At 51.7% G+C, this 18,286-nt stretch overlaps 1 protein-coding gene across 1 annotated transcript in view; it reads right to left on the bottom strand.

Annotated features, from left to right (window-relative positions):
- The window catches only part of ZFAT (zinc finger and AT-hook domain containing), a 101,384-nt gene that overhangs the window by 70,456 nt on the left and 12,642 nt on the right, over window positions 1–18,286 (bottom strand). Inside the window, exon 2 of the mRNA XM_075549227.1 lies at window positions 7,172–7,348. Within this exon, the coding sequence (XP_075405342.1) occupies window positions 7,172–7,348 (177 nt within the window). The remainder of the gene's footprint in view (window positions 1–7,171; window positions 7,349–18,286) is intronic.

The raw sequence follows: 18,286 nt of genomic DNA, 5'->3' as shown, positions 1-18,286 counted from the left end.
GAGGATGGAAATGTTCCATGAAAACACATTTCCCATGCACACAGGCAAGAGGGACAGAGAACCAGAGGGAGAGTCAAGGAGAGGGGGAAAGGGAGGGAGAGGGAGAGAAGTAGAAAGAGGGAGGGAGGGAGAGAGAAGAGAGAGTGAGGAGGGGGAGAGAGAGGAGAGACAAAGAGACACAGCAGGGTCCTGGAGTCTCTCACAGGCACCACAGAGATCTGATGGAGGGGCGGGGCATGACGTTCCCTGCAGACTGCTTCCTCCAGGAGCAGAGAAGATTAAAGAGCTATCAAATAAACCCAAGGAATTAGGAGCCTTCTTGTTAGAAAGGAGACTACAATAATAAATCAATTACTACTCAGTTAAAGGTTTCATTAAACCATTTCAAGGATCTCTCAACTTAAAGTGAACTGTGACGGTTAGACCTGTGGAAGTCATTAGAGAGAAACGAGGCCTTGACATGCCTCAAGCCTGATAGGCTTGCACAACTGGGGAAACGCGAGCTGGGGAGGGGCTTGGGGTTCCTATGTAGAGCCCACATTTAATTAACAGCCAGTGAGATACTTTTTAAAAATTAAGCCTCCAGTATCCACAGCCAAGAAGGGGAGAAAATGTATTCCGGGAGAATTTCAGTCCAAAGCAAATTATGAATAAAGTGATTTATGAAAGCAGCCCCCCACTGCGAGTTCTCTGAGGCCCAGCACAGCACCCAGGGACAGACCAGCAGCGGCCAAGGCTCAGCCAAGGGGAAACGCCTCCGGACAGAACCCGCACGTGCTCTGGGTCAAAACCGAAGGACGGCCAAGAAATCACGCGTATGGAACTGAGCTGCCCAATCTTGGGGCCAAAGGGGAAACCGGAAAGCAGTGTGAGGTGAGGGACAGAGACTGCCTCCGATCAAAGCCTATGGGATCTGGTTAGCACCCCGGGGAGAGGGAAGTGCGTGCCACTGGTGGATGGCGTTAGCACGGAGGAGCTGCTGCATGCATGTGCTCAGACCCTCCAGAGCTCTCCTGCCGGGTTTCCAAGGAGCAGCTGGCTATGCGGGTCCTTCTCCCAAGACTCCTGTGTGTGTCCTCCTGGCAGTCTGGTTCTTCAGGATCTTCACCAACACCGTAGTTCAAAGGCATCACTTCTCCGGTCTTCTGTACACATCGCCCCGTTTCCACATAGGCGGGAGGCCACTGAAAACACCCTGGCTTCTGCGGACGCCCCTGCGTCCTCTCTGCTTGCGAACACTTAGCGTGGTCTCTGGCCGCAGCGGTGTCCGTCTCATGTCTTGATGCCGTCTTCCATGGGCGTTAAGGGTTGCTCTCAGTCAGGAGACCCCGGCAGTTTCACTCGTTCCTTCGTTCAGCGTGATGTTGCTTAGTGGTCCAGCTGTCAGGACTCTGGCTTCCTTTTCTTTTCTTCAAAAATCATTCCACTGGGGCTCGTACAGCTCTTATCACAATCCATACATACGTACACTGGGTCAGGCACATTTGTACATTTGTTGCCATCATTCTCAAAATATTTTCTTTCTACTTGAGCCCTTGGTATCAGCTCATTTTCCCCCTCCCTCCCCCTCTCCCCCACTCATGAACCCTTGATAATTTATAATTTTTTTTCATGTCTTACACTGTCCGATGTCTCCCTTCATCATTTTAAGTTGTCCGTCTCCCAGGGAAGGGACTATATGTAGATCATTGTGATCAGATCCCCCTTTCTTCCCAACCTTCCCCTTCCCCTCCTGTTATCACTATTCTCATGATTGGTCCTGAAGGGTTTATCTGTCCTGGATTTCCTGTGTTTCCAGCTCTTATCTGTGCCCGTGTACATCCTCTGGTCTAGCCAAATTTGTAAGGTAGAGTGGGGATCATGATAGTGAGGGGGATGGAGCATTAGAGAACTATAGGAAAGGTGTATGTTTCATCAGTGCTATACTGCACCCTGACTGGCTCGGCTCCTCCCCGGAGGACTCTGGTTTTCTATACAATGAGGCGGGATCCCTATTGAAGGCAACCGTCTTTAATCTTTCACCTAAAGCCTCGTGTCTGCTTCACCTGCAGCAGGTGACCACTTGTACCATCTGCCGATTTCTGTTTAGAGTCTTCCTCCAATACTGTGGCCACCTGTGTCTTCAGAATGCAGCTTCTCGGAGTGCTTGCTCAGCACCCAGACTGAGTAGGTGCGTGAGCAGATTCCGCACTGGCCCTCACAGCAGCCCCTTGTTCTGTTGGGACGACGGGCCCTGGGTCTAGCTTCAGTTTCTGTGTGAGCACTTTGAAGTGTTCTGGAATCCCCATTCTCCACAGTGTTATCTACCATTTGTCATGATGCACGTGCCGAGTGCCTCTGTGTAGCTGACAAAACACTAACAATAACGGTGTTATAGCAATAATCTCTCTGATAGGTATTCTCTGCTCCCGGCCAAGATCCAGCTTAGCATCAGCCATCACATGCCCCTCTTGCCATATCTCCTTCTCAATCCAGCTTGAATTCCTGGCAGTTCCTTTTAGGCACCGCTAGACCTTTTTTTTTCTTTTCTTTCCTATTACTATCTAATGCGTGTGGTGTGAATGATCTTCTCGGACAGCTGTCACATTCCAATGGCTCAGTCACCTTCTGTGCAGTGGACACAGGCAGGGCTCTCTTCCCGTCAGTCAGTTGGTGCAGCTGCGGACTTCCAAGCTTCCTGGGATAGATGAGTAAGATCACTTCCACTGGGTGAAACTGGCATGCATCCTTCCTAGAGCCCTGGCTTATTTTACTATATTTGTGCCAATGCCTTCAGCATAGCTTGGGCGTCTGCCCTCCATGTGGTCAGGTCTGGACCACAATGCTACTTGCCGACACAGCTGAACGCAGACCAACTCTTTTGGGTACAGAGACTCTGTGCCTTCTCGCCACCTGGTTGCTACTGCCTATGTTGTTCAGTTATTTCGCCCCTCGAATCCTTCAACATTACATCTCAGGGCTTGGGTTTCTGTCTTCACTTAATCTTCAATTCTTTCAGCTTGAGAGCGTTGATGCTTTTCTAACTCCAGGTCGTTCCACAGTTCATCACAGTATTTTACCTTGTCTTCTGGGGGCCCCCTTCGAGGTGCTCTGTTCACTCTTTCAGCGCCTCTTTTCTGCCAGCCACATTAGAACTCGACTTTCAAGTGCAAGTCTCAGCCTCTTCTGATGGCCAGCTTGGTCTTTTCTCTCTTTCTTGTCCAGTCGAATCGCCTTTTGCCATCTCCACACACAATGCCTGATGTCATCCCAAACTCAGCAGGTGTTCCGTCAATAGCTTTCAATGTATCCAATCCATTTTGAGATGTCTCTACAATCATCAGGTGAGATCTACTCAAAGTGGGACGTTGGCTCCCATGGACGTGGGTTTTTTGTTTTGAATTCAACTTCAACTTGAACTGGTAAATAAACAATTGAGTTTCTCTGTGATCTCTTCCTCGGCTGTAGTCAACTTGATTCCTTTGTCTACTCCATCTGGCAGGTTCCACATGCACAGTCATCACGTATGTTGAAAGGGGTATTTGTAAGGAAGACCCATTGTTTTTGCAAGATTCGACCCTTGAATCTCTGGCATTATTTCCTATCCGCAAGGTCCTATTTCCAAACCACTGACCCATCTTGTCTACAAGCTTTCGATTCTGTAAGTGATTTCAGACAGAAGCTGATGAAATTCATCATTTTCTTCATCCCTGGCTTGAGCTATTGGTGGGTAAATTTGAATGACAGTTGTGTTAACTGGACTTCTATGCCGGCAGATATTAGCCTACCACAGACCACTATAATCCTCAGGCCAGACATATCTTGAAATGTTCTTTCTGATGATAAAGGCAACGCCGTCCCTCTAAGACTTGTCGTTCCCAGTATGGCAGACCACGGTGTCTATTCTGCAGATGCTTGGTCTATTCAGCATGACCGACCCCAGGCCATTTCAACCCACCGATGTCCAAGACACCAGTCCTCAGGGCTCTATCTCACGTGCAGTTCTCCTGGATGTGACTTCACATACTTTGAGCCCCAGCAGTTGGTGGGTGACTGTAGCTGTTCTCGTGTGGATCCTGCCACATCAGCAGTCCAAGTGGTTAGGACTGGGCTCCCTCCTCGTCATTAAGGTCAACCCTACTGTGCGGAGGCTGCCTCCCCAGCCCTGCCCGGAGGGCTGGCCAGCTGGCCCGAGGGGCTCATCTTCAGACAACATGGCGCTGCTGCTCCCAGTGTTTTCTTGGCCAGTTTCCTGTGCGAAGCAGACTGCCAGTGTCCCTCCTAGTCTTGTCAGTCAGGAAGCTCCACTGAAGCCTGCCCACCACGAGTGACCGTGACGCTGCTGATGCGAAGTACTGAGAGCCACACTTCCAGCAGCAACGCGCCATGTGACCACTGCATCTACAGGAGGGAGGGCTCGGGCCCAGAGTGTGCTCAGACAGGCGTGACTGCAACCCAGCTCTAGTAACTACCGGCCCTTGCATGGCACCCACAGGCTGTGCTTGTGATGAATCAACAGGTGGGCAGTGTGCGCCCACCTAGTGGTGTTGTGGGAAGAAAGGTTTGGCGACCTAGTCTTATAAAGACTCCAGCCAAATGTGCTTGCGGGAGCGCGGATCCATTCTTTAAAGTGTGGGGTCTGCCTGAGCCAGGATCACCCGATGGTAACAGGTGTGGTGTTCTGAGCATGTCCCGAAGCAACTTAGAACTAACATCTGGAAGCCTCACTTGACTTACTGAGCAATGAAGAACGGTCGCCAGGCTAGGTGGGCTGGAGTGAGGGTTAAGATAGCGTGCATACCTCCAGGGCCTGGGACTCGGACCCGCCCACAGGAGACCAGAGGAGAAGCGGGCATCCACCATGCCTGCCTCTTGGACACGGTGTTTCTGAGCTGATGGTGGAAACCTGCAACGAGGCTGCCAGCTGCGGGCTCTGCTTCACAGACCCTGCTTCACAGGAATCCCTGGGGCTCCGCGCCAGCGTGCAGTGTGAGCCACGGCCTGACTGCAGCCAGCGGATGGAGGACGTCAGGTGGCGCAGGTGGGGGGTGAGACAAGCCATGCAGGCTCTGTAATGAAGTCCCGGCTGGCAGCACAGGGAGACCACTAGAAACAGGCGTGAGGAACCCCACCACCCCCGATCTAGCTTTATGAAGAGGGACAGCAGCCACGCTCCTGCACAGAAACCCAGCCTGTGAGAGCAAGCGTCCTCTCCCAGGCATGACCCACCCTGGACTCCAGTAGCAACTCCTGGGGAAGCTTCAGACCGCCCTCCCGACCCGCTGTCTGACTCAGCTAACAAGGACAGACAATGTGTCCAGACAAACACGTCCCTCTGGCCAGCGGTGGAAGTCAAATAACTTAACCGCAGGTTCACTGCCCTAAGGTCCATTTTAAGTGTAAAAAAATGATATGCTGAAAGGTGGTTTATTATTCATACAGCTAATATTTAAATAAGAGCAATAGAGAGGTACACAAAACTATATAATAAGCATTTTAAATAATAATGGAAGAATATTAAATACCTGACAGAAAAACAATAAAACTGTTAACGTGCATACCTGTGGGTGGGATGAGCATGACTAGGGACGCGTAGATAACAAGCCATTGGCTGATGAATGTTAAAATGGACTAAGGAGTGTAAGCTTGAGACGTGCAGCCGTCCACCTTAGAGAGAACCTGACTACAAGGGCGACTTTAGCAACTGGTGCACTGAACTCAACAACAACAACAAAAAAAAGCCAGCGTCGGCCCTGCAAAACCAGTGCAGACCGGCTGAAGCCCACCGCTGCCTCCGGCATTCCCCAGTGCTGGGAGAGGGGCGCCTGGCAGAGGAAGAAGTCTTTAGAGGCCAGGAGTCCAGTTCACACGTGGACTGTGAAACTGAGAAGCCCGGCACGGAGGAGCCACTGGTGTGCATGGGTGACAACATCAGCATCTCCTGGCACATGGGCAGGAACATCAGCGTCCACGGACCTGAGGCCCCAAGCACGGGCCCCAGGACAGCTTGCGGACATTGGAGCGATGCCCCCCCAATGGCACACACCAGCCAGCTACTGGAGTGGCGGGACACCGGCTGGAGAGAGTCCGGAGTTGGGACTTGGACTTGCTTCCAACCTCGGCTCTGCCCCTTGGTTTTCTCTGTGCCTGGGTCCACCAGGGCACACAGCTGCTCTCCTGTCCCCAGGGCCGTCTCCAGGATGAGCCACGAGAGCACAGGCCACCTGCCCCGGGCAGTGGCTGGCTCTTCTCAGGCGCTCACTCAGGCTACTGTGGGAGGGCAACCTTGGGTGAAGCTGGACAGTGGGTAGGCCCTGGGGCTGTCCTGGGAACCTGGGGCCCCTGGGCCCCTAAGTAGTAGCTACTTCATGGTGGCCCTCTCTTTGTGAGGGACACAACAATAGATTCTGCAACGGCACAGGCGGCTGCTTAAATGGCCATAAAGCACGTTGTTTTTAGCCAGTGTGAGTTCTCTTAGGCAGGACACTCCTCTCTCATTCGCTCTTGGTGACGTGGGAGAAAGGCTAGGCCCACACTGCTTTTCCACGCAGCACTTCCCGCACAGCCCCGTGAGTCCCTGCCCTCTTCCCACACCCGCCCTGGGTTTCCACTGCCCTTCCTGCTCCGGGACAGTCGGCTCCGTGCCCACGATGCCACCAGGGCTCGTGTCTACACGGCATAGGTCTTATTTTCAAATAAAGCTTCATCCACAGGTGCTGGGGGCAGGATTTCAAACCATCATTTTACGGTGAGCAAGTCGGCCCCAAAGTGCCCTCAAGTATAATGTCTTTTGTGAATCTCCTGGCTTTTGTGGTGGGGAATCAACTCTAATGCACCCCCGCACCTCGGGGGGGTCCAAACCGCCATCCTGCCAGTGAGCAGTCAAGGGTCTCCACACATCAACGAGTGGCCCTGACTGGGCAGACCACAGGCAGCCGGCTTCCTGCAGCAGGCCAGCCGGGCCAGCCCACGCCCACACGCTCATCGACACCCATGGGACACGAGGTCTCCAGGAGCCCAGCTCTCCTGGGAGGGGGAGTTCACTGTTCACTGGCCCTTCTGCTCTGCCCACAAGCAGACACCTATGCCCCAGCACCCCTCAAATTCCTGAGCGCCAGTCAGCCTCGTCATAACCAACAGGCGCCAAGAACCAGGACCCAGGGGCAACCCACCCAGGCCCAGGGCCCCTTACCATCTCCGGCTCGGCTGGGGTTGGGGGGCTCGGGTGTGCTGAGAGGCCGGAGGGGAATGATGATGTCATCCACGCTCAGCCCTTCCTCCGCGTGCTTCTCGGACACGTGAGAGTGGAGCTCTGACTGGCTGGGTGAGAAGAGGTTGCAGCGTTTGCACATGAAGATGGCCGGGTTTTCTGTGAGCGAGAAACAGACCGCGCCTGTCACTTCATCCCCTCCAGGGCTCCAGGGCTCAGTGGCACCTGCTGCTCCGGCCAGCCACTGGTGCTGGAGGCACACAATCCAAGCGCTTAGTCCTATATCCAGCCGCTGGCATGGAGGAGGGAGGGGTCTGCAGACCCACAGCACCCCCCTCCCCCAGGTCACAAGACACACCATGAGGGGTGGGCACCCTCACCTCCCACTCCCCGCCATGTCCTGTGCCTCCAACCAGAGACTTCTGCCCACCCAGACCATCAGGGAGTGTTTTCATGCCACCAGCCGGTGACCAAGGACCCAAGCACAGTGAGCAGTGTGCACACGACCCCTAACCCAGGGACCAGAGAGGACGTTCCCTGCGCCCTGGCTCAGGTGGACAACTGGTCAGTCCCCTCACCTCCCAGCAATCTCCTCCACCGCCCCAAAAGACTAGTGAAGAGACGCCCATTCTCACTCATTACCCCAAAGGCGGGCAGGCAGGTTGGTGGGTAGGCAGGTGGGCGGCGAGGGCCCCAGTGCCGCTGGAGGACGCGTGCCCTGCCCGCCCAGGTTAAAAAAAAACTGGGCACAGCAAACAAACATACACTACATATAAAGCCACCCACCCCTCCGACACCTGGCACGTTCACAGCCACCAGCCGGGAGAACCCAGACGCCGGGGGAGCCTGAGAGGCACAGAGCCACCTGATGAGGAAGTCAAGACACTAGTCCGCGGGGTTCTCCAAAAGACGGAGGAAAACACGGACAGAGCAACAGAAAAACACAGGAAACAGAACAATAAAATACGTGGACTGACACCATGCAAAGCAGACCAGGTGGAAATCCAAAATATTAGCCATGATGTTTCAGGAACAGATAAGTCTCTAGAGCAGTGGTTCTCAACCTTCCTAATGCCGTGGCCCTTTCATACATTGCCTCATGTGGTGGTGACCCCCAGCCATAAAATTATTTTCATTGCTACTTCATCACTGTACTTTTGTTACTGTTATGAATCAGGTGACCCCTGTGAAAGGGCCGTTCAACCTCCCCAAAGGGGTCGCAACCCACAGGTTGAGAACCGCTGCTTAGAAGGCCAGCGGCACATCCAAAAAGGGTGGGATCCATAAAGGAGAGGTCCGATGCCTGGACAGCAAAGGACAAGGACCTCCTGGAGCCCGTGACTCTCCCATTCTCCCCAGCTCCGGTGGAAAGAGACCAAGGGCTGTATCTTTGACAGCTGCCCCTAACTTGTTTAAGCTCAGAAGCTACTCAGCAAAGTGGCATGGGGAATATTGTTTGCACGGGCTATGATGTGCTGGTCAATGCAGCTGTCCTCCAGGTCAGTGGTCCTTCCCTTTCAAGCCCAGGAACTTCATTGCATGAGGGCTCTGGTTCTGTCTGAGACACTCAGGTCTTCTATGTCTTGTTGACTTTCTTTCCGGCTGTCTGCCCACATGGAGTGTGAGAGCCCACAAGGCTCTGAGCTTTGTCAACTTTCTTTGTGGTCACTCTGAAGTTTACTTCTTGTGGTAATTACATAGCTGTTGTCAATTGGAGACTTAAGAGTGAAGGGGTTGAGTTTAGCCTGTAAATCAGATCTGAGATAGTCAGTTTATTGAGCCAGCCTGGCCAATAAACACACGTAGGATTAATTGAAGGGCGGAGAGATAAATGGCTCCGTGAGCCTCATCTTTCTGGTCTCTCACTCTTTGATCATCAGACCAGTGTGCGGCTACCTTGCTTGTTCTGTGCCTCAACTTACAGGGCACACTACCTGTGGGACGCCCAGCCTGTGGACTGTGTCACTGTAATTTGATGTCCCTTTAAGACCACACGATTGGAATGTACATCTCTGGAACTGGGGAGTGAAAGCTGGTGACCTGGCTGACGGTTGGTGACCTGCCTTGCTGTTTGTTGCCTGTGCTGATATAGCCTAGCTCTCTCTACAGAGGACTACCTGGTGGCCCTCAAGACTTAAAGGACTGCCAGTGTCTCACAACTCTCTTAGGGGAGTGAGTTGCACTGAGCCATTTGTTCTGCTTTATAATTTAACAGTTCATTTCTTGTGTTAGATATCTCTCTTTATATATATATATATATATATATATATATATAATTACTAGCAATCTGGTTTTGTCTCTCTAGAGAACACTGTCTAACACAGGTCACAGCTTGATGACCTCATTTGGAGACGCTAAGGAGATAAATAGCTTGCTGGAGGTGGGACACACGCTCACTCCCTGGGAGACATTGTTGTTGACAAGCCACATGGACAGAGGCTGATGGAGCCAGAGCTGGAGTTGGAGGAGCCAAGTAGAGACCATGTCAGCATCAAGATGCTTTCATCGCCACTGAATGCACAAGAATTTCCACCCGCTGGCCTGTGATCTCCCTGAATTCAGCATCATTGTATGTGTTGTGTGTGTCTGAAAAGGAATTTATAGATTGGTATCAGACATATGGGTTAATATCAGACTTATGGACTTGATCTGGACTGGGCTGGGATGTTTTCTCAATATTCAATTGCTCTTGTATATAAAGCTCTGTCTTATACATGAGTGTCTCTAGATTTTGTTTCTCTAGTCTACCCGGACCCACACATTATGGTACCTGGAGTGGGGTGTTTCCTGAGGGCCCTCAGCAATATCTTGTAAGGCATCTTCCCGAGGCAATGCTACAAATGCAGTCCACCTGGCATTTCAGCTTGAACAGTTTGGTTAATCTGCTCAGGTGTGAGTTGTTTTACTGATAGTGGATCAATCCCCTCAAGTGGGAGGGGTGGCTCTATTGACTGGGGTGGCTCAATCGACTCTAGGGGCTCAATATCCTCCTCTTCTGGATCATCAACCCATATGTTCCTATCCCATGTTCCAGGGTCCAAATTCTTTCTGATTAATGCCTTTATTTTAATATCAGACACTGTTCTAGACCTGCGATTTCAGCTGATGCTGTAATTCAGCTACTCGTGTGATGAGACTCTGGATTTGGGTTTCGGCAATGTCAGCTCTATTACTGGAGGAGAGAAGACTCTCCTCTGTAGCACATGCAGAAGCTTTCAGGTCCGTTATTCGGCACTTGAGACGTGCCTCTGAGGTTCTGAGATTAGCCCTTTCCTTGATCACATAAGGAGGACCAGCCAGCTTCCTTATACTTCTCATCCTGACAAAACTGCTGAAAAATATCAAACACACGCTCACCCAGAGCCTCTCCTCTCACCAGCACTCCATCTATTGGTGGTGATTCTGTGGATATTAGTTCGGCGATTTCATACCATGGATTAACACCACCCTCTCTGGAAGTCCTTCAACTCAGAGGGCTGCAGGGTCCAAGGTCAAGGAAGTGGACAACTGAGTCTTCCCTTGGTGAATGCTGGCAGAGTCCGCCCACAGGCAGCAAACAGCAGGGCAGGTCACCAACCGCTTAGCAAAGCAGACCCAGATGGGATATCAAACTCAAGCAATGCAAGATGACAGGATCTGTCCGTCTCAAGCTCAAGCAAAGTACACACCAGCAGCATGGTGAAGCAGGTCTAGAAGGAACCTCAAGCTCTAGCAACATAAGCTGCGGATTAGCAGCCCCACAGGTAGTGTAGCACACAGACTGAGGCAGAGAACTAGCTAAAGCAGCTGCACGCTGGTCTGATCACCAGAGAGCAAGAGAGAGAGGGACGGGCCTTGCCAACCCAGTTATCTCTTTGCCCTCCAATCAAACTGCAACTTTACAAATCTCACATGTTCCTATTGGCCAGTTGGCACAATAAACCTACCTATCACACCTCTGTTCCTACCTTTCAGCAGTTTTTTTTATTTACTAACACCTCCTTGACTTCCCCTCCCCAGAAAGTTCTCCATGTCATCTCCTTTGTTGGTTTGACCTTCTTGACAGATGGGCCTCTGTGGGTCCCCAATATCAGTGTTAAACTTTGTTTAATTTTCAAGATTTCTTTACCTAGTAGGTATTAATTAATACATTAATGAATTAATATATAATGTTGGTAATCATTCATCCATTCATTGGGGTTCTATCCAAAGGACTCCCATTAACATTTCTTGTGAGCTTGCTCTTCCTGGAAAAGTCTAATTTGCACAACCTATTTGAGAAACAAGTTTGCTGAGTTGGCATGAACCACAGCCAACGTGACCTCAAGACCAGAAGAACTAGATGGTGCCCGGCCACCACTGCAGCCAAACTGACTGAAACCACCACACCCAGTCCTGAACAGAGCAGAAGAAAAACGTAGAACAAAAGTTTTAATTCAAGGCAGTGCCAGGACATGGCACTCCATCAAACTCGACTGGAAAGCACCCATGAAGGACAACAAACAGACCCTGAACTGTGTGCGTGTGTATGTGTGTTGTTGCTGTAGCTATTGTTTTACTTTCTGTTGCTGTTTCATTGTACTCAGTCTTGTGATGGTACACAGCATGTGTACCTGGAAGGGATAGGTGGAATAAACAAGCCAGAAGAGAGAACAACGGGATGACAGTTCTGGGGGGACATGGGAGTAGGGGAGGCAGGGGTAAGGAAGTAGGTTAACAAGCCCAGGGGTAAGGGAACAACAAGTGATCCAAATCAACGTCAAGGAGGTTGTGGGAGGTCTGACAGGGCTGGATCAAGGGCAATGTAACCGAGAGGAATTCCTAAAACCCAAATGACGGCAGAACATGATAGTGGGACAAAAGGAAAGTACAAAGAAATAGAGGAAAGAGCTAGGAGGCAAAGGGTAGTCATAGAGATTTAAATACAGGCACATAAAGATGTAAATATATTTATATACAACGAGGGGGAAATAGATCTATGTACATATATTTATAGGTTGAGTATTAAGAAAACAGATGTACAGTGGGACCCTGCACAAGTAATCCTTCAACACAAGAACACTTTGTTCTAACAATTCGGCAGTCTGACATGCTTACTTTCCTGGCATGATCTCTGAAGACAATGGGTGTACAAGAAAATGTGGTGAAGAAAGCTGATGGTACCCAGCTACCAAAAGATATAGCACCTGAAGTCTTAAAGACCTGAAGATAAACAAGCAGCCATCTAGCTGAGAGACAACAAAATCCACATGGAAGAAGCACACCAGCCTACCCCGACATGAATGCTGCAGACAAATCAGGGGCATAGGCAAATGCGGTGAAGAAAGCCGATGGTGCGTAGCTGTCAAAATAGATAGAATCTGGGGTCCCATAAGCTGGAAGATAAACAAGGGGCCATCTAACTGAGAAACAAATCCCACATGAAAGAAGCACACCAGCCTCTGAGATCACAAGGTGTTGAAGGAATCAGGTAACAGACATCAAAGACTCCAAAAAAATCATAGCATTGTGAATTAGGGGGAGTGCAGAGTGGGGACTTAGGGCCCATCTGAAGGAAATTGGACATCCCCTTGCAGAAGGACTGAGGAAAGGAGATGAGCCAGTCAGGGTGCAGTGTAGCAACGATGAAATATGCAGTTTCCTCTAGTTCTTGAATGCCGCCCCCCCACTATCATGATCCCAATTCTACCTTACATATCTGGCTGGACTGGAGGATGTTCACTGGCACAGATAGGAACTGGGAATGCAGGGAATCCAGGACAGATGAACCCCTCAGGATCAGTGGTGAGAGTGGCAATATCAGAAGTGTGGAGGGAAGGTGAGGGAGAAAGGGGGAACAGATTACAAGGTCTACATATAACCTCCTCCCAGGGGGACGGACAGTGGAGAAGTGGGTGAGGGAGACGTTGGATGGTATTGGATGGTGTGAGATATGACAAAATAATAATAATTTATAAATTATCAAGGGTTCAGGGGGAGGGGGAGGGAGGGGGAAAATGAGGAGCAGATGCCAAGGGCTCAAGTAGGAAGCAGGTGTTTTGAGAATGATGATGGCAACATATGTACGAATGTGCTGGACACAATTGATGTATGCATGGATTGTGATAAGAGTTGTATGAGCCCCTAATAAAATGATTTTTTTTAAGAAAGTTCCAATTCAATGGGCCTGGGGGCTTCAGACCATAATCTCAGGGGATGCCAATGCAGGCTTTGGTGAGTATCCACTGGGCCCTTAAAAGCTTGTAAGTGGCCGTGCAAGGTGCAACCTCTGGTCTCTCCCTGCCTGGAAGAGTGAAGAAACGTGGGACGTGTGGGAAGGATTGGTGCTGTGGACTGACGGTTAACCACCTGGTAGCCCTGAGACCAGAAGTGCGCGGTGCCTGGTCATCACGGGATCGCCAGAGAAGGTTCTACATAGAGTGAGAGAAAATGTAGGGGAAACTCAAAATTCTTACAAACAAACAAAAGACTGGGCTTACTGTTCAGAAGAGGCTGGTGGAACACCCCACCACCACCACCTCCCCGAGACCAGACCATGGCCCTCAGCTTAACAGACACACTTCTGTGGCTCAGTTTTCAGCCCAACAATAGACAGGCCTACCAGAGGTCTGCACGCCTGCGAACAGCCAGCCACTGAAGATCAAGAGCCAAGTTCAGAAGGTTTAGGAAGCTGGAGGGAAGGAGGTAGCAAACAGGAGGAAGAGGGGTTAAGTCAAGGGACAGAGAGGGGACTCCAATCACGACAGGAACCAGAATGTTCCTGGATGGTCTGATGGAACACTGAGGACCTGCTCTAGAATCCTGCGCCCAGTTCCCAAACAAAAGTTTAAAGGAGCAACCCAAACTCATAAAAAGGCCAGGCTGCCAGGTCTGCCAGAGACCAGAGACGGCCTTCAGGAGGTGACCCTGAGGCACCATTCCAACCCAGAGCCGACACCATCCCGAGGCCACTGTTCAGCCAAACAATGGACAGGCAGGCCGGCTAGACAAACCACACACAGAAAGCAGTGGTCTTCAACCTTCCTAATGCCGTGGTCCTTTAATACAGTTCCTCGTGTTGTGGTGACCCCCCCAACCATAAAATTATTTCTGTTACTACATCATAACTGTAAATTTGCTACTGTTATGAATCATAATGTAAATATCTGATATGCAGGATGTATTCTCATTGTTATAAATTGAACATAATTAAAGCATAATGATTAATTACAAAACAATATGTAATTATATATTGTGAAATATGTATGTGTTTTCCCATGGTCTAGGCTACCCCTGTTAAAAGGGTCCTTCGGCCCCCAAAGAGGTCACACCCCACAGATTGAGAACCGCTGCCCTAGAGCGGTCACCCAGCGCACAGGGGAGCGGGCAGCGTCTGGAGCCAGGGGCGAGTGGGGTCGGTGCTGCCACCTCGTGGGGAAGCAGCAATGGCGCACGCGGACACAGTCCAGAGGGAAACCGTAAACTTGCACCTAGAGCACAATATTTTTTTATCATTTTATTGGGGGCTCTTTGAGCTTGTCTCACAATCCATACATACATCCATTGTGTCAAGCACAATTGTACATATGTTTCCACCATTATTTTCAAAACATTTTCTTTCTACTTGAGCCCATGATAATTTACAAAGTATTATTTTTCATGTCTTACACTGACCGATGTCTCCCTTCACCCACTTTTCTACTGTCCGTATCCCTAGGAGGTGGTTATATGTAGATCATTGTGATGGGTTCCCCCTTTCTCCCCCCACCTTCCCCTTACCTTCCTGGTATGGCTACTCTCATTATTGGTCCTGAGGGGGGTATTTGTCCTGGATTCCCTGTGTTTCCAGCTCTTATCTGTACCAGTGTACAAGCTCTGGTCTAGCCGGATTTGTAAGATAAAATTGGGGTCATGATAGTGGGAGGGAGGAAGCATTAAAGAATAGAGGAAAGTTGTATATTTCATCCATGCTATACTGCACCCTGACTGGCTCGTCTCTTCCTTGTGACCCTTCTGTAAGGAATGTTCAATTACCTACAGATGGGCTCTGGGTCTCCACTCCACACTCCCCCTCATTCACATTGCTGTGATTTTTTGTTCTGGATCTTTGGTGCCTGCTATCTGATCTCATCGACACCTCATGATCACACAGACTGGTGTGCTTCTTCCATGTGGGCTTTGTTGTACAGCACAATTTGAAATCATTAAATAAATAAATAGTAAAATCGCAACACCATATGAGCCCTTATCGCCCTGGCCCCCAGCCTGGAAGGCCACTGACAGAGTGGGGACCACGCCACTGTGCCCCTGAAACACACCCCTCAGCCCCGCTCTACGATATTTGTCTTTCTGTAGACCACCAACTCTCCCTCTGCGGGCTCTTCCCTGTCGGTCATGTCAACCTGAGCTCTTACAACAAGCCCCTCTCCTCTCTTCATCCCCACTCCCCTTCTCTTCACAGCAGACCCCACAAACAAAGGGGAGGGGAGAGAGCAGGGTGGTGGGCCAGCAGGGCACACCCAGGGCGCAAAGAGGCACAGCTCTGCCCTGAGTCCAAGCCAGACGGTTCCCACAGGAAGTCACAGCCCAGTAAAGCCCTGCCCTCCAAACCACGAAGGGAAGAAATGTCACCAGGCAGGGCCAGGCTTAGTGGAGGATAACCTCAATACCTCCCCCAACCCCAAGAGGACCAGCGTGCTGGCAAAACAAGAAATGACACCAAGACTATGTTTTGTTGTTCAGGTGAGGCTGCGACATTCTCAGCATGCTGCCTGCTGACCCTGCAAGCTGGGCGGAAGGCTGCGTGGCACTTAGTCTGCAGATGAGAAAACCGAGGCTGAGAGAAGATGAGGTCTCATTTAGTCTCCCCAACATCCAGGGCTCATGACCTCCTGGAGGCTGACCTCTCCCTGGCAATGTGGCCATGCTGGACCAGACTCATGCCAGCCAAACCCAGCGCCATTCCCACGGGGCCACGGCCTGCCTTCCCACGGCCAGCACCACAGGGAGCACACTGTCACCAACAGCCACCGACCGGGCTGCCGCACCCCTGGCTGTGCAAGTGGTGGGCTCTACCTGGCTATTAACACAGCATGTTAATTAAAACCATGTGTTTAAGACAACCTGTCGCATGGCTGCAAAGACATTAAATATAGAATCAGCAGATGGCTCAGCCAATCCGCTCCTGACCCTGCACCCAGGAGACAGGCAGGCAGGGACAGGAACAGATAGGAGCACCAGCTTCCCCTGAGCGCTGCTCATAGCAGCCAAAGGCACAGACAGCGCAAGTGTCTGCGAACTGGTAAGTGACAACAGAACACTGCTCCAATACAGAGAGAGAGAGAGAGCCGATGTCTGCTACAGTACTGATCAGCTACGAATCACTGTGTCCACTGACAGAAGCCACTCGTTGGAAACAGCCAGATAGACCATAAAGACTAGAGTCCCCAGTGGTGCTGGGAACACAGCCAACGGATATCAAATGGGCACTGCATTGGGCAAGCCCGCAGCAAAGAGATTTCTGTACATTAGCAAGTCCTCACCTTGACAACTGAGATGCGCCTGACCCACGCCGTGGTAGTTTCAATCTCCTGGTGGACATGGGGAGCCCTGGCGCCATAGTGGTGACTCATGTGGCAGCTGACCGCAAAACCACGAGCCGCTCGCTCCTCGGGAGAAAAAAGGGGCTTTCTACTCCCCGTAAAGAGTTACGGCCTCCAAAACCCACAGGGGCAGTTCTACCAGCTCGCTGTGAGCCGGCATGGACTCGATGGCAGGAAGTTGAAGGGCCCTGGGAGCGTAGTGGTAATGAGTTGTGCTGCTACCTGCACGGTCAGCAGTTCAAAACCACTGCGCATCAGCATCCACTTGACGGCAGTGGAGTTTAGCTTTGGTTTGCACGTGCATGAGAGGGCTGGATGGTGAGTAAGGGAGACCGCAGAGTTGGCGGGTTGAATTGTGATGCTGTGAAGGTGCTGCGTGCACCACGGACTGCCCTGCTGGGAGAAGGCACCGTCTGTCTGGGAAGAAGCACAGCCCGAGCGCTCTCTGGAAGCGAAGACAGTGGGATTTCGTCTCACGGACTTTGGGCGTGTGGTCAGGAGGGCAAGGTCATGCTTGGTAAAGTGGAGGGGCAGAAGACCCTCAGGAGGCGGGGCTGACACAGTGGCTCCAGCACTGGGGTCCCACCTGATGGAGGTGGGGATGGGGCAGGGCCAGGCGGGGCTTCCTTCTGTTGCAGATGGTTGCTCTGAACTGGGTCCTGTGAGTCAGCACCCAAAACCCCCACCACGAGGGGCTGCAGGCGGGGAGGGGAGGACTTTGTGCTGGAGGGGTGCTGGAGTCTGTGTGGGGTGATGGGGAACATGCGGAAACAGACAGTGATCACGGCAGCACATTCATTCTGGGGGAGACACTCAATTGCACCCCAAAAATGGCTTACAGCACACACTGTGTGCTCTGCATCTTTCCCACAAGGGAACATTTCACAAGCCAGAGAGCGGGCCATTCCAGGTGCCCCCGGCACGGAGGACACACGCCCGCCAAGACCCAGTGAGAAGCCCTGGGCAGACTCACGGCTGGGCATGGAGGTGCGGGCCCTCCAAGGGCACGCAGGCAGCACGGAGGGGCCAATGCTCGCACCCCCCACATCAGGCTGCACAGACACGCACCGAAATCTGAGAACTGAGATTCCGCAGAGATGACGACGTGGGACCACTAGGCTGAAACCATCCTGCGCCCTGAAAAGGCTGCACCCACAGGAGGGAAGCCTGTGATCTCGGCCCACCCTCACCAGCAAAAGCCACGTGGGGAGCTGCCTGCCCTGCTTGTAGCCAGAACCCCACCCCCAATGCCACATCCCCCACCCAGGGACGATGCTGGGTGCCCAGGAGAGCGGTCAGTACACGGGCGGTGAGTGCAAAACACTCCCACATCCGTCAGGAGCCACAGGCCTCATCGCAGGGCCATGGCTGAGCACCCTCATGGGCTCTGACTCCCAGAAGGACAGGCGCCCCTCCTGCTCCAGCCTCAGGGCTGCAGGCACTGCACCCATCCTTCTCCTGGGGGGGGCTGCCCCTTCGTCACGTCACCCGCAGGATGACTGAAATCACTCCATCGGCACAGGGTGGCGAGAGATCC

The sequence above is a fragment of the Tenrec ecaudatus genome, chromosome 5, assembly GCF_050624435.1.
Source record: "Tenrec ecaudatus isolate mTenEca1 chromosome 5, mTenEca1.hap1, whole genome shotgun sequence".
In the NCBI taxonomy this organism is placed as follows: Eukaryota; Metazoa; Chordata; class Mammalia; order Afrosoricida; family Tenrecidae; genus Tenrec; species Tenrec ecaudatus.
Note: the sequence above shows the minus strand (reverse complement) of the source record. Positions and strands in the feature narration are given on the sequence as shown.